At 43.8% G+C, this 22306-nt stretch overlaps 1 protein-coding gene across 1 annotated transcript in view; it reads left to right on the forward strand.

Annotated features, from left to right (window-relative positions):
* HSD3B7 (hydroxy-delta-5-steroid dehydrogenase, 3 beta- and steroid delta-isomerase 7) overlaps positions 1–6042 on the forward strand; it is an 80886-nt gene extending 74844 nt beyond the window's left edge. The window contains exons 5-7 of the mRNA XM_068243925.1: positions 334–433; positions 2652–2814; positions 4740–6042. Coding sequence (XP_068100026.1) covers positions 334–433; positions 2652–2814; positions 4740–5161 — 685 coding nt within the window. The 3' untranslated portion in view covers positions 5162–6042. The remainder of the gene's footprint in view (positions 1–333; positions 434–2651; positions 2815–4739) is intronic.
* The last annotated feature ends 16264 nt before the right edge of the window (positions 6043–22306 follow it).

A 22306-nucleotide genomic window follows, 5' to 3' on the forward strand; every position in this document is an offset into this window, starting at 1 on the left:
GCAGAAAATGGCTTCTGAGAGCAGGAAAGAGATAAAAGGGGTCAATAGTTCATAGATTTTAGCTCTGGCATACTTCAATGAATGTGTCATTGAGAAAAGACGATAAAACAGTAAAAACTTAAAAAGTAGATTTAAATGTACACTAAAACTGTGGAATAACTTAAAAAAATAATTTTAAGGAAAAGGAGGATAGATACAATTGTTTATTTCATTAGTTTATTTTCACCTCGTGTGTCCTTTAATATTAAGTATATCTGCTACAATCTTTATAAAGCGTTCTGATGCCCCCATATGTCATTTACATACGCATTTTGTATTTATCTATTACTACAGAGGTAATGAAGACACACAGTACACCGTATATCACGACCAGCCATACCCCCTGAGCAAGTCCAAAGCTGAGAAGATGGTCCTGGAGGCCAATGGGAGGAAGGTACAAAATATTGGCAAATCAGTGATGGGCCAAAGAGCTAGCACTCTAATAGGTGTGGCAGGGAGGCCAGCACACTAGCTCAGACAGAGATGCCCTTCTCATTAGGGGCCATTCACACTTATCACAGTGATTTTGGCATGCGATCTCCCGCGTACATGAATCTGCGTTTTGCATTTTTTTTGATATTTGTGTTTTGATTTTTCGTGTGCAGTTATGCTAATATTTGTTTCCGATTTGTCCGTGAATATCAACAAAGTTAACTTCATCTGTTGTGATCTTCAAGAATGCTCTTTTAACCAGTTCAGCCTTCAGTCGTTTTTCATCTGCATCCAAGCAATTTTCACCTCCCATTCATTCGCTAATAACTTTATCACTACTTATCACAATAAATTGATCTATATCTTGTTTTTTTCTGTCACCAATTAGGCTTTCTTTAGGTGGTACATTTTGCTATGAATTATCTTTTTCTAAATGCATTTTAACGGTAATAGGTAATATTAAGAAAAAAATAAAAAAATTCATTATTTCTCAGTTTTCGGCCAGTATAGCTTTAAAATAATAATGCTACCATAATTAACCCTTTCTGGACCAGCACCCTCTGCCCCCTTAAGGACCAGAGGGTGCTGGTCCAGCAAACCGCCGCTTCCCGACGAATCGCCGCAAGTTACCGTTGCTCCTGCCGGACACGCCGCTCTGTCCCCGCCGCAGGCTGCTCTCTCTGCCGTCGCTATGACGGCAGAGCGCTGTGCGCCGGTCAGGAGCCGCTTTCATTGGCTCCTGACCATCACTCCATGTAAGCCAATGGGAACGGCTTACATGAATGACAGGGCCAAGAGCCAATGAAAATGGCTCCTGCCAGGCTCACAGTGCTCTGTTGTCATAGAGGCGGCAGGGCATCACATTGCGGCGGGGGCAGAGCGGACCGAGCGACGGGGACGGGCGGGGGCGCATGGTCAATGGGACGTAGAGCTTACGTCCGGTCAGGACCGCAGCGCCCCCTGCCCACCGTAGATTTATACTCGCTCGGTCCGAAGGTAGTTAAAACCCACATATTTTATTTGCCCATTTGTCCCGGTTATGACACCATTTAAATTATGTCCCTATCACAATGTATGGTGCCAATATTTTATTTGGAAAGAAGGGTGCATTTTTTCAGTTTTGTGTCCATCACTATTTACAAGCTTCTAATTTAAAAAAATAATAGTAATATACCCTCTTGACAAGCATATTAAAAAAAGTTCAGACCCTTAGGTAACTATTTATGGTTTTGTTTTTTTGAATTGTAATTTTAGGGGTTTTTTTAGTTAAAAGTTTTATTTGGATTTTTTTGGGGAGTGTGGGAGGTTAACAGTTAATTTTAAATGTAATTGTGGGTTTATTTAAAAAAAAATGTATGTAGATGTAGTTTTACTATTTGGCCACAAGATGGCCTCAGTCAATTTTTTTTTTTAATGGATGGATTAGTCCAAAACCCATCAGGCCTGTAAGATTTTTACAACCTACTGTAAGGGACAGCAAAATCTGAAAAAAAAAACCTCTTATAGTGCATATCAAGTTTTTATACATGCATTTTAAACTTTACCATTTTTCACGTCTATAGTCCTTTAAAGTAACCTTGAATTGGGGAAAAAAAATAATGAATGCAGCCTATGGTGGGGGGTTATATTACCTCCTCCTTAGTCTCCTGATTGTGCTCATTGTCTTTGGGTTCCCTCCCACTCTCCGTGACTGGTCCTCTTCTCTCCTCAGGCTCCCATATGCTCCTTCCGAGCAGTGCCAAGCGATTCTGAATTGCACAAGCGCAAACTTTGAACCGCACTTACACAGCAAAAGAAAGCGCTCCTGGTCCAGAGCTGCCTTTTGCTGTGTACATGCGGTTTGGCCCTTGAGCCTTGTCAGTTCTGAATTACTTGGCGCCACTCAGGGGAACTTCTGAAAATGTATTCTATTTGACGGAGGGATCCAGTTGAATACATAGAACCCCGGGGATGGTTAACAAGAAGGACCCCGAAGACAAAGAGCAGTATCAGGGGTCTACGGAGGAGGTAATTGAGCCCGCCCCTGATCAGGGGTACTTTATAGTTTGAAGCATTGGTGTGTATGGGTGCAGGGTGTAATCTTAGAATCAAGCAGTTGAGTGGAGGAAAAGTTTGTGGAGATCAGATTGTCAATTTTCACACGTCTGCATTTTATAACATCACATGTGTTTTCCTCACAGCTGAAGAACGGGAAGACATTGTACACTTGTGCACTGCGTCCCACTGGCATCTATGGGGAGGGGCACGAGCTCATGCGTCAGTTCTACCAGCAGGGGCTACACACAGGGCGGAGGGTCTTCAGAGCCATACCTGCTGCTACAGAGCACGGAAGAGTTTACGTAGGTGAGGAACCATTCTAGAAACAATTCTACATACATACAGTACTTGCTATATCTGCAGTAGTCATGTGAGCTACATATATCTACAAGGCTGAAGTTATCTCAGCATATCTGAACCAGGGAAATATTTGCTCCCAGAACGCCTCAGTTGTGGCTCCAGCTTCAGATTTTGGGAGAACACAAAGGCGACACAATGGCTGGCTGGTGGGGCCCATTTGGGTGATCAAAATCGATATTTGTATGGAAAGCTTCAGATATTTTTTGCCTAGCTCAGGTGATAAAGGCTGACTAGTTCAATAATGACAGGAACCAAATGTAAACATCACAATCAGAACTCAGAGGCTTTTGAGTAGAGCAGATTGTCCAAATGATGGTGCTATTATTGAAGAAAAGTTACCTACTGATGGACTTAGCTAGTTTGCTGGCAAGCTTTAAAGAGAACCCGAGGTGGGGTTCTAACAATGCTAACAGTACACAGAGGCTGGGTCTGCATATACTGCCCAGCCTCTGTTGCTATCCCAATCCCCCCTAAGTTCCCACCTCACTCTGCTATGCCCCATAAATCATCAGCGCAGCTGTGCCGGCTGTTTACTTCTGTAAGGGCCGGTTCACATTACAAACGCGGATGGCCACGCATGCGGAACGCAACGCGTACGAACGCACGCCATCCGCGTTTGTATGCGTTGCGTGGCTGATCCCATCACTGAAAAGTGAATGGGACAGCCGCGCGTTTTTGCTAAATCTGCGTGCAGCATGCGTTCCCGGACCGCACAGGTCTGGAACGCATGCAATGTGAACATCAGACAGTGCACTCTATGCACTGTCTGATGTCGTGCGTGTCGGGCCACCCGCATGTGTTTCCAAAACGCGGCTGGAAACGCGTGCAGTCTGAACGGGCCCTAAGTGTCAGTCTCGGCTGCTCCCCCACCTTCTCCATAACTCCGGCCCCTGCCTGAGTCCCTTCCCTCCAATCAGCGGGGAGGGGAGGGAAGGGACGCAGGCAGGGACCAGAGCTATGGAGGAGGCGGGGGAGCAGCGAGACTGACACTTACAGAGGTAAACAGCCGGCTGCGACATGCTGTGTGTCGACAGCTCAGCTGATTATTTATGGGGCATAGCAGAGCGAAGGGGGAACTTAGGGGGGATTGGGATAGCAACAGAGGCTGGGCAGTATAGGCAGACCCAGCCTCTGTGTGCTGTTAGCATTGTTAGAACTCACCTCAGGTTCTCTTTAATCCAAGCAAGCTGCTGCTGTGTGGACAGATCACAGATAAATCATTCCATGTCTGGGGACTCTACAAGCAAGGGGAGGGGGAAGAGCCCGGAGGGAGAAAAACACTGCGGGCCATATGCAATTCATTTGTTCTCCTGAGTTTTCTACCAGGAGATCATTTTTCATCTTCAATTTAAATGGGCCTGTGTGTGTAATTCCTTATCTTAGTAGCTAAGCATTGCTGGAGAGTAGAGCTTGTATTTTACAGACAGGAAGGTTTATTGGCTAATTTAACAGAAAAACAGTAAGCTTTCAGCTGGTATGCATTCTTCAGACTCTAGTCCTGTTGACTCACAATGTTAGAACATACAATCAGAAGGATTTTTTTTTTGTGAATATGAGTTTCATCCAGATACAGTCATCACAAGGGATCTCGCAAGGATCATGAGGTATTTATGCCAATTAGACAAGACCCTTGGTTTACTTAATGCCTGCATCGACTGACATGGAAAGTTTTTTACAGACCCTATCCTGTTCAGTGTATGCTGGTGGAGCCTGGAAACAGCTAACTGTATGTTACTGAGTGAGGGGAGGGGGTTGTCACAGTGTAGCACCACCTATGGATCTCCTTTCCCCACTGCTGTATGAACTGGACATCACTCAGCATGGTGGAGATGTTGAGCGAAATATAACTTTCTTTGCTTCTCCTATTCCAGGCAATGTGGCATGGATGCATGTCCTCGCTGCCCGCCAGTTGCAGGAGAAGACGTCTGTATTGGGTGGCCAGGTATATTTCTGCTATGATGACTCCCCTTACAAGAGCTACGAAGACTTCAACATGGAGTTCCTTTCAGCCTGTGGCTTCCGTATGGTTGGGGCTCATCCCCTGGTCCCATACTTCCTGCTCTATCTGGTGGCTCTCTTCAACGTCCTCCTGCAGTGGCTTCTCCACCCGTTTTGCACCTACGCTCCCATGCTCAACACATACACACTGGCTGTGGCCAGCACCACCTTCACTGTCCAGACCAACAAGGCCGAGAGGCACTTCGGCTACAAACCACTCTTCAGTTGGGAGGAGAGTAAGCGGAACACAGTAGGTTGGGTGAAAAGCTTTGAACAGAAGATGAAAGACCGGTAATGATGGTGATGACAATCTAAATGCAAAGAACGTCAAACTGAAGGATAAACCAGGTCCAGCTTCGAAACAATCCAGTAACTTCAAGACCAATTATAGACTACAAAGGGATACAAATCCATAAAAAATGCCCTGGTTCCCTTAGATCATTCCAAGATTCTGTCTGGACCAGCACAAGCAGATTGTCCATTCAGCTACACACCCAAAGGAATATAAGGTAGATGTTCAACTGGATATTTCTTTGTCCCTAACACCCAGACACTTGTGTGCTCAGATAATTGACTTACTCTAGAATTGGGATGTCAAACTGCAGCCCTCGAGAGCCGAGGTCCTCACACATTTTTAGCTCAGCTGAAGTAAATTGATGGGACTGAATCAGAAAATGTATGGTTCATTAAGCAGAACACATTTCTCAGTCCATTTTACACACTGGCATGGATATGGTCCTCAAGGACTAGAGTTTGACACTTGTGCTCTAGAATAAGTCACTGGTAATAGAGACAGCTCTTATAACGCAAAAAGGTCTCAGGCTGAAGCTACCTTGTATCCCTTTGGATATTTGATGACCCGGATAGATAAGTGCCTCCACAGACATACAGTACTAAACTGGACATTTCTAGAATTCCAGATGCTGCTTCTATCAGGACTGAAAATAGACACATACATTTCTTTAAGGTATGAGTCCCACCTCAAGCCAGATAATGGTGCCACCAAGCGAACAGCAAGTGTCTTCTTCTTATCTCCAGGCTACAGTTGCTGAGTAATCAGCAACACTTGTGATTAGTGGTGTTGGTGTTCCAATTTGGGATCGCGTGGTTTGGAATTCTGAAAACGCGCATTCAGCACTAAACAGCAGGACGGGGTCCATTTAGTTTAACTCCGATAAGTCCTCCTTCCAAGATGAAGAACGAAGTATCGGAGTTAAACAAAATGCATCCCATCCTGCTGTTTGGTGCTGAATGTATGTGTTTGGGTTCTGAACCACGTGGCCTCGAATAGGAACACCACGATTAGTGAATAGAGAATTTTAATTTCACAGGTTTTCCCTGAGAAAACTCGTATCAGTGTTCCCACAAATGTGATCCACAATCACACTACATGCTTCATTTCCTATTCAATGGCATTTCCATTCCATTCAGTATTATATACCAAGAATTGATACCAATCTACATACGCCTTCTTGCAACATCAACTGGAGTTAGGATCCCTTAATATGTAGAGCAGTTGCAATACTTTGGTCCATCTTCTTTTCTAATGTATCCAATCACAGCCTTCACCAGGTTCGTGTTCTGGTCCTTACTTACTTTAATTGTTCCGCCTCAGAGGGAACACAGTTTTATAAAGTGGGTTGGAGGACTATGTTTGGATCGTTGATCGTTAAATTGAAGAAACTTATCACTGCAGACTAAAGTCTGTTAAAGGGAACCTGTCATTTTAAAAGCAGGTTTATACTTACCCACGTACAGGGATGAGTTGGCAATGCTGTTGCAAGGATGCCGACACGGTTATACTGTATAAACAGCGGTGAAACATTCCTATTAGCGTAATCTGCACTGCACGCTGCATTTTTGGTGCAATAGCGTTGAGCCCCATTTCATGGAACTTTAGAATCACGCTAAAAATTAAAGAGGAACATTAAATTAAAGCCCCCGCTGGCCCCTCCCACCCCCAGATCTAATTCAGTGGCGTAGCTAAGGAGCTATGGGCCCCGGTGCAAGTTTTACATGGGGCCCCCCAAGCCCTCTATACATAACAATTGATACGGCGCACCAAAACCTGCAAAGGACAACCACAGTGTCAGAAGTGCAAAAAGGGGATGAGAAATTATTTTGTTAATGATTACTACTATTTAAAGCATCTATAGAAGTGATTATTACCAACACAGGGCCAATAGAGAGCTAATATTGTGCTTAAGAGAGGACCCCTCTGGCCCAAGGGCCCCGATGCAGTCGCTACCTCTGCAACCCCTATTGCTACGCCACTGATCTAATTGTTCCGGATGTCGGAGCTTAGTGCCCAGACAAATTATTTCCAGCTAAAAAGAGCATCTCTTATTACAAAATTCTGAAAGTATTTAGGAGCTCATCAAGTCCAAGAAAAAAAAAATAGTTATTGAATATCTTACAATACAATAGCGGGAAACATTTTATAAAGTTTATATACGACACGTTTTTATTGTACATGACAAATTATATTACAGAATTTATTTTGTTAATTTTTTTTTTTATTTAATTTTTTTTAAGAAAGAAAAAAGAAATAGACGTGTGCTCTGTAGATGGTACTGGAAAAGAATTGGTGGAGATTCTAGTCTCTACCGATAGAGAGAATACTGGTCTTCCCATAGATCCTCCACATAGCCAGGAGACTAGCCAAATCTGCACTTTCATTTTTAAAGATTTTTATTTGAGATTAGAAACGGTAGAACGATGTGCTTATCTGGCACAACCAGATTCAGCAAACCTGAAGCAAAAAAAAAAACCCCATGATATAAGGGATTGTATGTGTAGTACGGAAAATGATTAGAACGTTAGTAGCAAAGAAAAGATTCTCGTATTTTTTTTTCAGTCATATACCGGTAGCTCTTTACATCTTTCTGTAATATTTGCCGTTTGGCTACAACACTCTGTCTTTTAAGCTATTAAAGGAAGCATAAATAATAACCCTTTGAACTTTCCTGCAGTAAAACAAGTTCAGTGCTTCAGAAAACAGGACTGTATTCGACCCAGAGGGTCTAATAGCTCAGCGAAGCTCTTTTGCATATATAACAACTGAAGTTTCTTAACTCTTCCTGTACTGGAAAACAATATGAAACTTTTTTCTTTGCTATTAATGTACGATTTCTTAGCTGTACTACACATACAACTCATTAGCTCATACGTTTATTTTTGTTCAAGTTTGCTTAAAGCAATATTAAAGTTATGGAGAGGGAAGGCTCTATAGAGCCTTGGGGGTCCACTCTTCATCCTCTCATTTCACCACCAGGCCCCGGTAAAGTTCTTCCACCAGCTTGGTCGAAAAAGTCTTTGGCCCTCCTTGGGGCAGTCTTCAGAACGTGGTACTTGCTTCCATGAGTCCTTCCGAAACTAGCAGATCCGTATGGTTCTGGTTGTCTTCTGAAGCATTCAGGGCCGTGAGTACTTCCAAAGCCTGCCAAGGAGTCCTGAAGGTGGAACGAGGGCAGAGATAGAGAGGAGCGGGAAGGCTGTTTGGGATCCAGAGACTTCCCTCTACACACCGTAGGTGAGTAGCTAACGTTTTGCAGCTCACTTCAGTATTGCTTAACTAACTAGATAACTACACCTGCATAGAACAATTACTGAAAATAACAAACCATCACCTCTTCGAGAGGTCCCTGTAATCGGACCTCTTCTGATCACTTAGTGATCCCAACAGCTAACGCTCAATTATTTCCCCTCCGCTCTGTCCAGGCGGTGTTCTTTACTGCTGAGTAGATAGGAGACGCTCTCCCTACTGAAATGAATGAGGAGTCTACTTACAGTTTACGCAGTAGCACCATCTAGTGACCAGAAGGAGTAGTGTCACTTTATGTTAAAGTGGATCCGAGATAAACGTTTACTCATTGCATAGTTGTGTTCCTTTCATATAGTTTATAGGGCATTCCTCAGGCCAAATACTTTTTTTGTTTTAATACTCTAATTCCCTATAAACTAAACAAGCCTCGCCCACAGCTTTTCACTGTGCCTTGGCACTGTAGCAAGGGCTTATGGGAGCTCAGTCTGGGCAGGAGGAGGAGGAGGTTACTAGCCTGAGATTTCAGAGGCAGAGGGGAGGAGGAGAGGGGACTGAATTTACACACAGGCAAGCTGATAGCATCTCCAGCTCTCAGCCTGTGACAATGTGACAGAACATGGCTGCTGTCATTGTATCACAGGAAAAAATAATCATATTCTATTGAAGCGGTTTGCAGCTAAATTTTAGATAAGATATATAGACAAGTTACTTGTTATAGTTAGTTTTTCATCTTGGCTCCGCTTTAAGCCAACTATTGGCTGCTGCAGCACTTGTGGGGGGGAGGCATGGATTTTTAATAACTGCACTTTATAAATGCAATCCTTAAATAGCAATCTAAGAGAAAAATGGCAGTAGCCATTGCTGCATTCAAGACTTTTTTTTTAAATGCTTATTTGCTAGCTGCCATGCTGATCATCTGACTTGAATGCTGTTCAGGGCTCTTTTATACGAGGCTTGATTTGCTGTCGCACGCAAATCTAAAAACCCACGGACCTCTCAAGGTTACAAAAAATTACAGGAACTCTTTTATACTACTGTCAGAAAAGGATTAAAATGATTTGGGGCCCTAAGCAAGATAGCAGTTTTTGCCCATCGTTGATTGTCTTCTGGCTTTTTAAGTAAGATTTGGTGGGGGCTGGGGGGTAGCACCTACTAAGCCCCTAGACTCTCTCCAGGCCCTAGGCAACTGCCTAGGCCGGCCTTCTGGATGATCCGGCTCTGACTACTGTAATTGCGATATGATTTTTCCCAACCTCAAAAGTCCTCCAGGCTGTATTTCTCCTGTGCTTCCTCTTGGGCTCCCAGCAGCCAGAGAAAGTCACAAGACACAATTGTTGAAAATTAGCAAGAAAGATTGTATTACAAAATCAAACAAAAGTAACATTGAGTTTTGCAATCTGCAGTATAAAAGAGCCCTTGTTTTTGTTTGCAAGAGAGGCTGAACTGTGCGCTTGTTGTAGCTCTGTGCTTATACCCCTCAGAATGGGGGGAAACTGTACAGGTGAAATTTAAAATATTAAAATATGTTCAAAAGTCCATTTATTTAAAGGGATACTGTAGGGGGGTCAGGGGAAAATGAGTTGAAGTTACCCAGGGCTTCTAATGGTCCCCCGCAGACATCCTGTGCCCACGCAGCCACTCCCCAATGCTCCGGCCCCGCCTCTTGTTCACTTCTGGAATTTCAGACTTTAAAGTCTGAAAACGACTACGCCTGCGTTGCCGTGTCCTCGATCCCGCTGATGTCACCAGGAGCGTACTGCACAGGCCCAGTATGGTCTGTGCTTGCGCAGTACGCTCCTGGTGACATCAGCGGGAGCGAGGACACGGCAACGCAGGCGCAGTGGTTTTCAGACTTTAAAGTCTGATATTCCCGAAGTGAACCCGAGGAGGGACCGGAGCATCGGTTTGTGGCTGCATGGGCACAGGATGTCTGCGGGGGACCATTAGAAGCCTTGGGTAAGTTCAACTCATTTTCCACCGACCCCCCTACAGTATCCCTTTAAGTAATTCAATTTAAAAGGTGGAACTAATATGTGAAATAGACTCATTAAATCAAAATCTCAGACTAAGGGCTGGTGCACACCAGAGCGGCTCTGGAGCATTTTTTAAAACACTTGCAGGGGGGAAACCGCTTGGCTAATGAAAGTGAATGGGATGGTGCACACCTCGTGGGATGGGATGGTGCACACCTCGTGGGATGGGATGGTGCACACCTCGTGGAATGGGATGGTGCACACCTCGTGGGATGGGATGGTGCACACCTCGTGGGATGGGATGGTGCACACCTCGTGGGATGGGATGGTGCACACCTCGTGGGATGGGATGGTGCACACCTCGTGGGATGGGATGGTGCACACCTCGTGGGATGGGATGGTGCACACCTCGTGGGATGGGATGGTGCACACCTCGTGGGATGGGATGGTGCACACCTCGTGGGATGGGATGGTGCACATCAACTCGTTTTTTCCACAAACGCAAACTCCTGGGCTGCAGCATTTTTTTGATTTCTGAGGCATTTCTAGCTCAAAGTATAGGGGCAGTGGAAAACAGCTCTGAAAAATGCTAGATCAGAGCGGTTTCCTGGCGTTTTTGTTATATTAGCTGTTCAGTTACAGCTTTCCTGTAACAATATATGTAATCTGCTACACAAAAATGCTCCAAAAACGGCTAGGCATGTTTAGAAAATGTCTCTAATTAACATGCCTAGAATCCCTCTGAAATCTGCTTCAAAAACCTCCAGCGTTTCGAGGATCTGCTAGAGGATTTCGGTGTGCACTGGGCCCATTAAAATATTGTGAAATGTTCAATATTCTCGCCTCAAAGTGTCAGACTCTAATCAGCTGATTAATCCTAAACACCTACAAAGGGTTCATATTTCATATATTAGCTTCATCTTTTAAGTTGAATTCCTGAAATAGATGGACTTTTGCACAATATTCTCATTTTTTTAGTTTCATCTGTAGTCATTATGGGCAACTTTACCCAATGAAACTGCTTCACACCAAAAGCAAAACAAATGTGAGCAGTAACAGAGATGCCATGTGTATGTTGTCTGCACAGTCACTCCCATCAGGCATCACCTCAGTACCGCGAGGGACCAGGCAGACCATCCCGTCATGTCCCTAAAAATCCATCCACTGCTTTATAAAACGCCTACGCCGTAGTCATGTGAATTCTACAGAATCCTACAAAACAACTTGCTGACAGATTTGTTTTTCTGCCTCCCTGGTCCTCACCAGATGCTCAGCCAACATTCTGAGCAAAAGGGACTAAACGACTTATGTCTGGAAAAAAAACAGCAGTACATAAACACACCTACATATAGATGAGTAATGATGACTGGTGAATCACTCGTTCTTCCAGCATAAAGCAAATTCAGCTGCAGTTTCGAATGACTTGAAACTAGAGTACATATCGTGCCGCTGCTGCAGGAGTTGGGGGCACAGGAGTTGCCAGGCCCGGATTTCTACTTTTTACTGCCCAAGGCCCACTATTACCAGCTGCCCCTGGACCGACAGCTCCCCCCCCCCCCCCCTCTCCCACCACCACAACACAGCAAGGATTACATTGTAAATTACTCTGAGTACAGCTAATGGTATGATGGCAGGGATTACATTGTATGCACCTCTGAGGACAGCTAGTGACATGATGGCAGGGATTACATTATAAGCTCCTCTGAGGACAGTTGGTGACATGACGGCAGGGATTACATTATAAATTCCTCTGAGGACAGTTAGAGATATGATGGTAGGGATTACATTATAAGATCCTCTGAGGACAGTTAGTGACATGATGGCAGGGATTACATTATATGCTCCTCTGAGGACAGTTAGTGATATGATGGCAGGTACTACATTATATGCTCCTCTGAGGACAGTTAGAGATATGATGGTAGGGATTACATTATAAAATCCTCTGAGGACAGCTAGTGATATGATGGCAGGGATTACATTATAAGATCCTCTGAGGACAGTTAGTGACATGACGGCAGGGATTACATTATAAACTCCGTTGAGGACAGTTAGTGATACAATGGCAGGGATTACATTATAAGATCCTCTGAGGACAGTTAGTGACATGACGGCAGGGATTACATTATAAACTCCTCTGAGGACAGTTAGTGATAAAATGTCAGGGATTACATTATAAGCTCCTCTGAGGACAGTTAGTGACATGACGGCAGGGATTACATTATAAGCTCCTCTGAGGATAATTAGTGACATGATGGCAGGGATTAGATTGTAAGCTCCTTGGTGAGTGGCACATTCAGTGAGTGACATGCAGCTCAGAGATCACTGTAAGTGCCCTTGCCCCTTCATCCCCCAAGTTCCAGATCTGGCTGTTGGTAGCCGTCCACCGGTATGTGCAAACTGTTTAGCATGACAAATGTTCGGCAGGCTAACTGCTACTGCCACCCTGCTGCCCACAGCCTGCCCCTTGCTTTCCTGGTGCCCTAGGCCATGGCCTTTGTGAAATTCAGCTACGGGAGTTGCCAATAATAAACATTTTGGTCATTTAAATTACCGATATTTTACTATAGACAATTTAACTCATTACAGGCATACTGTGCAGTCACATGACATGACATCACTATTACTTCTCACATCTCATATCACTATTACTCCTCACATTCCCTAGTCTATACTGTGCAGTCACATGACACACATCACACCCCTATTACTTCTCACATTCCCTAGTCTATACTGTGCAGTCACATGACACACATCCCACCCCTATTACTTCTCACATTCCCTAGTCTATACTGTGCAGTCACATGACACACATCACACCCCTATTACTTCTCACATTACCTCGTCTATACTGTGCAGTCACATGACACACATCCCACCCCTATTACTTCTCACATTACCTAGTCTATACTGTGCAGTCACATGACACACATCCCACCCCTATTACTTCTCACATTACCTAGTCTATACTGTGCAGTCACATGACACACATCACACCACTCCTATTACTTCTCACATTCCCTAGTCTATAATGTGCAGTCACATGACACACATCACACCCCTATTACTCCTCACATTCCCTGGTTCAGTCACTCCCACTTTTGACTTTTATTGAGATTATACTGTTTTGTGTAAGTCCTTTCTACAGTGCCAGTCAGCATCTGCAAGATAAATTATTCTAAAGTTACAGTATGTAACAATACTGCTTTGCAGTACCATCTTTTCCCCTATTGGTGGTGCTGTGCTGCCCATTATGTACTGTATTTTTATTACTTATGTTTCACACAGTGCCACCTACAGTCCAGGACGACCAAACATTTATACAGCAAACTGAACATTTATCAAGACATTTAATAGAAATGGGTTAGCTGGCGTTAAAAGGGAAATATTATTTACTTACCATTCTTAGCTAAAAAAAAGTATTCCATTCTATTTATCCACCTTTATAGGTTCCTAAAGTGCAGATACTGGAGTAAGGCTGTATATTCACTTTTGTATTGCAGTTTACATATGTGTATTAGTTACTGGATATATTGAATTTACTATGTGCAATATGTACAGCAAGAAAGAAAGCTGTTGATCATTCATTCAATGTTTTTCTAGCCTGTTTATGCTTCTTAAAGAGAACCCGGGGTGGGTTTGAAGAATGTTATCTGCATACAGAGGCTGGATCTGCCTATACAGCCCAGCCTCTGCTGCTATCCCAAACCCCCCTAAGGTCCCCCTGCACTCTGCAATCCCTCATAAATCACAGCCATGCTGCTGACAAACAGCTTGTCAGAGCTGGCTGTGTTTATCTCTATAGTGTCAGTCTGCTGCTCTCCCCGCCTCCTGCAGAACTCCAGTCCCCGCCTGCATCCCTTCCCTCCCTGCTGATTGGAGGGAAGGGACGGGACAGGGACCGGAGCTATGCAGGAGGTGGGGGAGCAGCCGAGACTGACACTACAGATGTAAACACAGCCTCACCACACGGCTGTGATTTATGAGGGATTGTAGAGTGCAGGGGGACCTTAGGGGGGTTTGGGATAGCAACAGAGGCTGGGCTGTATAGGCAGATCCAGCCTCTGTATGCAGATAACATTCTTTAAACACACCTCGGGTTCTCTTTAATGCTTTTTGCCTTATGTGAGGGTGACTTAACGGATAACTCCCATTTTAGAAATATTTTGGGACAAGGTTATATTCTAAGTCATGGCAGAAAAATATAGAATTTTGCAAATAGTTTTCATTGTTTATTTTTTTCCCCTTCAATCTCCTACAGGTAGTGGTGCTCGGATACTCCCAGTTACGGATTCAAGTAAATCTGAACACGGCAGTATCGGAATCTGGATACGCCGTGATCATGATGCGGACTTGATGCCCAATTCCGAATTTGACTCGCATTTTAACCGTGATTAAAAGTAATATCCATGATCACGGCTGTGATCATGATTTGACTTTAACTGTTAGGGCCCTTTTCCACTAGCGGTGATTGCGATGCTGAATCGCAAAATCGCAAATCGCTAGTGATTTTTAAATCGCTACGGTTTGCCTAATAACATCGGAATCGCAGTATGTAATTTCCACTACTGTGATTTGTTTTTTACTTAAGCGCAATCGCACCGCGGAGCAATTTTTGCCGCGATTTTGCTATGCAGTGCATTGCATAGCAAAATCGCAATCGCAAAAACCTTATAGTTTTTGAGAACAAAACTTTAAAATTTTCAAAGAAAAAGAGTATACATTTAAATGCAGTAAATACATGAACTGTCATCCACCGCATTTATATGTAGACATTTTTCCTCTTGTTCCCATTGTTCTTCCTAATATATCTGGCAAATTTGGTGTTTCTAGCATGTAAGAAGGCTTTGCTATTAACCGCTAAAGTCGGCAGGTTTTTAATCACAAATCTTGACTAGTGATCACGAGATCATAACAAGCATCACTACCTACAGGGTCTTGAAGAGTTAAAGGGGCACTACAGCGAAAAACGGTAAAATGTAAAATATGTGCAAACATATACAAATAAGAAGTACATTTTTTTCCAGAGTAAAATGAGCCATAAATTACTTTTCTCCTCTAATGCAGTCATTTACAGTAGGTAGTAGACATCTGACAGAAGTGACAGGTTTTGGACTAGTCTATCTATAGGGGATTCTCAGGGATATATTTATTTTCAAAAGCACTTAGTGAATGGCAGTTGCTCTGTTCAACTGCCAAAAAACTGTGTAGGGTGCAGGGAAGCTGGCCAGCATCATTGTTTAAATCCTTTTTAGGGAATATCTTTATAAAGAATAAAAGCTTTGCTGAGAATCCCCTATAAAGAAATGGACTAATCCAAAACCTGTCACTTCTGTCAGATTTCTACTACCTACTGTAAGTGACAGCAACATAGGAGAAATGTAATTTATGGCTTATTTTACTCTGGAAAAAATGTACTTCTTATTTGTATATGTTTGCACATATTTTACATTTTACAGTTTTTCGCTGTAGTGCCTCTTTCAGCATTCCTAGTTAAGCATGTTTAACCTCTGCTTGATGGAAACAATGTAACACTCTGTCAGTAACTTACTGCAGACGGCTTTAAGGTGGCTACTAATGATCCAATCTTTTTCATCCAATTTTACCAAATCTATGTAGTATAAGGGTAAATTGAGTGAATATATTGAATAGATAATTTAGGCAGTTACCTTATATTACCTAGAAATGGTAAGATTGGATGAAAAAGATTGTATCATTAGTGGCCACCATTAGACTCATTCCTACTTCCATCCTGTGGCATCAAGCATTCCATTAGGGCACACGGTCACCAATTTCTACATCTAAAAAATGTAAAATATTTGTTTTTTTTCACCTCCTGAGCGTTACCGCTCAGGTTTTGTTAGTTTGTGCCCCCAAGAGTAATGAATTTGCTCACATGGCTGTAAAAGCTTTAGCTAGTACAGGTGTCCGGCACCCCGGATCCCCCGATCCAGATAGTTTATACATTACCCAGCCTGGATCCAGTGATCGGCGCAGCCTCCCCGCACAGCTACGGTGTTCACTATTGGAAGGATCGCACATGACGTCATGACGTCGCCAACGTCATGATGTCATGTGCAAACCCGATCCTCCTCATAGAGAGACTGGAGCTGTACAGGGAGGCTGCGCAATCACTGGATCCAGGCTGGGTAACGTATAAATGGCGGAATCGGGGGGGGGGGGATCAGAGGCGATCGGGGGGTGCCAGACACCTTTACTAGATAGCCTAGTGCCAGCTAAAGCTTTTACAGCCATGTGAGCGAATTCATTAATTCTGGGGGACTCCTGTGGACAGAGAGTAGTATGCCCGACACAGTTTTGGGAATACCGCTAAGGAGGTTAAGTGAATGTTGAAGGAATGAATGGGAAACTTTGTACTAAGGCACAGTGCAGAGATTAAAGAGCACTAGGAAGGGACAACAGACTTCTTAACAGAGATACACCGCCTGCAGGCGATACTTCAGTTATGGGTGGAGGCAATCTTTAACATACCCTGGCTTTTAATATCTCAGGTTCTCAGCTCCATCCACCCACCCTTTTCAATCCTCTCATACACTGTGATAAAACAATGACATGTGGAGAAGGACAGTTATGGCGCCACAATATTTTGGGTGCTCAAAACAAGTGTTTTTATGAACCTCAGTAAGTACTGAACTTTTTTTCGTGGAGAGGGGCATGGAGATCCAGGAAGCAGAACCGGGAACTTAGAAGACTCCGCCTATCCCTGATAAATATGTGGAGCCCTGGGATCAATTGATTACACACCTGTAACTGAATTATCCGTAGTGGGTGGAGCTATCCAGGTAATGGCAAGTGCATGTGGAAAGACAATGCAAAGCACAAACATGTTATAAGTAGAGATGACCCAGCCTTGGAGAACTCATGGAGAAGCACATGATCAGTTTGATCAGCTGATAGATTTGTAAGCCTCTGATTTGCTGTGATGACTTCCTGGTTTAACACATGATCATGACCAGCAAATCAGAGCCTTAAAAATCTATCAGCTGATCAAACTGATCACATGCTCCTCCATGAGTTCTCCAAGGCTGGGCCATCTCTAGTTATAAGGTCAGGTATGTTCAACACGCGTGTACCCACATAACGTAACACGCAGTGGGCTGACCTGCAAATTCCATTTCATTAATGTTTACAGCAACAATAGCAATAAAGAGAAAATGTGCAATTTGTATTAATTTATTTTGTAATTATAGATGACTGATATTTTAATAAATATTCTTGATGAATTGCTGTGTGGTGTCAGTGACTGGAACAGATGGAAAATCTCATGTTTACTATGCATACGAATGAAGAGTTGTTTTTTTTTTTAGTTTCACTGATTTGCTGGTCGGATTTGTGGGATCACATGACCCTGCGGTGCCCTGATTTGGACCTCTGTTTTTGTGCCGGGTTCGGATGTAATGGCCACTCTTTGCTGGCTGGCAGGGCCGAGTAATGGAGAAGCTGTATTTTAAATGAAACCACCTATAAGGACCACTGTCGCAATAAAATGTAAACTATATACATAAAATTTTTCCCCAGAGTGTAATGCACTGTAAATTACTTTTATCCAATGTTGCTTACAATAGGGAGAAAAAAGCGAACAGATCTGACAGGTTCTCACTACCTACTGTGACAGCAACATGTGAAAACACTATTATATAGTGCATTTTATTCTGGGAGAAGTGTACATTTATATATATGTATTTTACATTTTACAATTTTTTCGCAATGGATATCCTTTAACCGCTTCCTGCAAAAATGGATGTTTATAAACATCCTGTTTGTTCACCTTTAGTGCTAATAGGACGTTTAGATAAATGTCCATTCTACCACAGTGCACATGCATGCATGCCGCGGGAGCGCGCAAGGACGTGCGCGCGCATTTATACCCTTCACTCTTATAGCGTGAAGTGATTAAAGCAAACCTGTAGTCGGAAGAACAGAAAAAGGTACTGCAGATATTTATCAACTGCCAGCGTGCAAGCTTGGGCCATAGTTTGCGCCCGAGACCCCAAGCAAATATTTATCATTAATGTTGAATATTGTTAAGAGGGTCTCCACTCAGGAGGAGGAGTTTAGAAAGATTGGGAAAATCTCTGAGTTAATGATGCAACTTTTTTTAAAAAAAAAAAATTCACTACAGGTACCTTTTAAAGGGAGCACCACAGTGGGCATATGACATGAAAAACATTTACTCTTAAAAAAAAAGTTTTTCATTTAGGGCCCATTCAAACTAGAGGTGTTTTTGGATTTTTTTAAGCATCTGCGATTTTTCAAAATTGTTCTCAGAGCTCTTATACCATGCTATCCTATGCGCTAGTTCAGATTAGGGCGATCCATCCGCTTTCTGTTTGGAGAATCGATACATGGCCCATTTTTGGGGCGATTTTGCTACAATGGAAGGTATAAGAAAAACGCAAAATGCTCACAAAATCACTTTGTGCAGCGATTGCGTTCGCTTTTTGAAGAATAAATACGTTTTCTTTTCCAGATCAGGAAATGAAAAAACGGAATCGCTCTGCAAAAACTCTTAGCAAAAACATCCAAAGCACAGAAATCACCAGGAAGGGGGGAAAAACTGCTTCAATGCTTCAAAAAATGTCTAACAAGAACGCTAACGCGATCGGAACACAATGTAAACAAGGCCTAAAAGTTCTCAGCTGTTCACGTTTTGAATACTCACTCTAACCAGCTGCCTGACTCCAATACATCATGTGGCGTCCAATCACACTCCCCTCCCCTGACTATGCTTACCCCTCACCCTCCTTCCTATAGTGGATCCTAGAATGTGACACAGAGGATTGTGGGTCGGAAGTATCTGACCGGCCAGCCCCTGTCCTGCCTGTGTTGGCAAATGGAGTAGAATGTAGGGTATAGTGCAGTGTAACCAAGTAAACAAACGCTTGGGGTAATGTTTAGGGAGGGATGAACTCTAAGCCCTATTTGACATTATTTATGGGGCTATCTTGCCTGTTTTACACAACAGCAAAGCAGCCTCTATTTTCTGTATAAAATAAGGTAGAAGGCACCCAGGGGTAAATAAAACACTAAAATTGTTTAAAACGACAGGCAAGGGAAGGCTTACCTCTCCTGACAAACCAGCCAAACTCATAGGACTAATACGTTTATTATTGCACAAAATAGATAAGACAACGCATTTTGTAGGTTTCCCCCCACTTCTTCAGGTCAATGACAAAACAATATGCGAAGTGGCTGAGGTGAACACAGGTGTGAGCGCTCATGTGAAACACATTGGCCTCAATTCACTAAACTTATCTCCTGTCTTTAATAACTCTTCTAGAGTTGTTACCATGGTGATAAGGCATGTAGTATTCAGGAAACATTTTACCTCAGGCAAACCTAAAGTTAACTCTTCTGTCTTTAACTCTCCAATCCTTAAAATAACTCCAGAGTTAAAGACAGGCTGTTAATTAGCTGCGTGTGAAAATAACTACAGAGGAGGTAACTTAACTACAGGAGAGGTAACTTAAGGAATGAAGAGGTAAGATAACTCTCTCAGGTGTGGAGGTAAGTTTTCTCTTGCCTTATTATCTCTAGCATGATCTTAGTGAATTGAGGCCATTGTCTTATCTCTGTTTTGTGCAAATAACCTATCAGCCCTATAAGTTTGGATGGTTAATCAGGAGAGATAAGCCTAATGTGGTCTCTCCTTTTTGACAATTTTAAAGTGTTTTTTTCCCCTTGGACGCCTCCAACCCCCCTACTGTATTTTATAAGCTTACACCTCTGCAAGGAGGTTGGATTTTATACTAATCTTCTTAAAGGAAATCTAATGTGTAAAAAAAGTGAGTCTTACTTACCTGGGAATTCCTGCAGACCCCTGGAGTCATCCTGTCCCTCCGGCCAGCAGCGGTGACCCCCGCAAAGCTGGCTAACCACATCCCGCTCCCGATGCCGGGGGGGGGGGATCTCCTCATGCATCGGGAGTGCAATCAGGGTGCGCCTAGATCGAGGCCACGCATGCGCAGTGGTCGCAACTGGCGGGGACTGGCCAACCTTGCGGGGGACGCTGCTGCTCGATAGAGGGATTTGGAAGGATGGCGCAGGCACAGGATGGCTACAGCGAGCTGCAAGAAGCCCCAGGTAAGTTAAAGGGATTTGTTTTTCAGCTTTAAGAGACTCAGATATCAATTAAACAAAAGCTCTGATACTTACCTGGGGCTTCCTCCCGGTCCACAAACACGTCTAAGTGCCACGCCATCCTCCAGCGATCTGCCTTTCAGCCGCAATCAACCCCGGTAACAGGCTCAGTCGGGTCCAGTCTGGGTCTACTGCGTATGCCCAGACCTTCCGTGCATGCGCAGTAGACCTGCACTGACGTCACTGAGCCTGTTACGCGGCTGAACGGCAGACCGCGGGAGGACGGCGAGGGACTTAGATGAGTTTAGGGGACGGGAGGAAGCCCTGGGTAAGTATCAGAGCTTGAGTTTAATTGATCTTGGAGTCTCTTTAAGTAACCCTTTAATTCAAGAGTTCAACCGGTGTTCTGATCCCATTCCGAGGGTTGGTGGTAAAATTCCCCTGCAGGTGATGATTGCGATATAGTAGCAACCCAAAAAGTGTGGATACCCCTTTATGATCTACATCTAATTGGTTGCTGCACTCGCAGTTCGCACTATTGTCTCCTGGTTGTTTCTCTTTATATCGTCTCGGTCCCTGTATTTCCTGGAACCTTCCCCTCTTTTTTTTACAGTGTTTGACAGTTACAACAACCAGCTAGTGGAACTAGAAACAAATATACCATTTTTATTTATACATTTTCATATATTCCATATTGTATCCACAAAAAAGGGTTCTCCCACTGCCAGTCACTAATGTACAGGGCCAGGCCTAGCAGGCAGCCCATACCACTCTTACATGCTGGGAGGAGCACATGTCTATATTAGTGTTGTCCGGATCATGAACGATTCGGATCTTTGATCCGAATCTATTTTGTGAGTTGAATCATTCGAATCATCAAAATGAGTGATTCGGATCGCAAAAGGGGCGGGGCCAGGAGCGACACGCCCCCTCTCAGCGGGCAGCGGGGTCCTGGAAGCAGAGCTGAGATGGATCGCTCTGTTGGAGGGGACTCAGGGGAGCCAGCCTTGCAGGGACAGGTAGAGGGGACATCGGTGCCACTGCCAGATATGTGTAGAGCACACATACTGGCTATAACATGCTGCTGATTATAGGCTGCCTGTTCTGTAGTTGTGCACAGTGAACACATTGGAAGCTTTTGGCTCAGCATAGCTCAGTAACTTTGCAGGCACTGTGATTGCTGTGCAATATGATCCTCCTGCACTCGGCTCTAAACAGCTGCACTTATCTTCTGGGAATGCTTTCTTTCACTGTGCGACTTTTCCATTCAAGGTATACGGATGAACATGTAGGTGAAATATATGTAAAGCATATGATTGCAGCATGTGGGTATTGTGTGCAAGCAAACATTTCTGCTCTCTGCTCGTCCCTCCTCCCTTCTCTGTCCACTCACTGCCCTCTGTCCATCTTTCCCCTTCTCTGTGTGTCCACCCCCCTCCCCTTCTCCTGTCCTGCTAGTCATTTCACCCCCCCCCCCCCCAATGATCAATGATCCGATTCGAATCATCCGGATCATTGAAGAGATCCGAACTTCCCATCTCTAGTCTATATGCCTTTCCCAGCGTCCACATCTATGCACATAGACATTGGTAAACCTCTTGTCGGGGGCGTGGCACAGTGAGGTCACTTCCTGGTGGCAAGAGAACCTGGAAGAGGCATGAATGGTCAGCAGTTCCTGACCTCCGGCTAGACTGGGCACCAAACAGGGCTGCCTGGCAACTCGTGACTTTTCACTGGAGGGTGACATCACTTTTAAAAAATTCAATTTTTGTAATGCTTAATTAAAAATAACAATAAAACAATGACAAAAAAAATCACTATTACT

Source organism: Hyperolius riggenbachi, chromosome 7, assembly GCF_040937935.1.
Source record: "Hyperolius riggenbachi isolate aHypRig1 chromosome 7, aHypRig1.pri, whole genome shotgun sequence".
Classification (NCBI taxonomy): Eukaryota; Metazoa; Chordata; class Amphibia; order Anura; family Hyperoliidae; genus Hyperolius; species Hyperolius riggenbachi.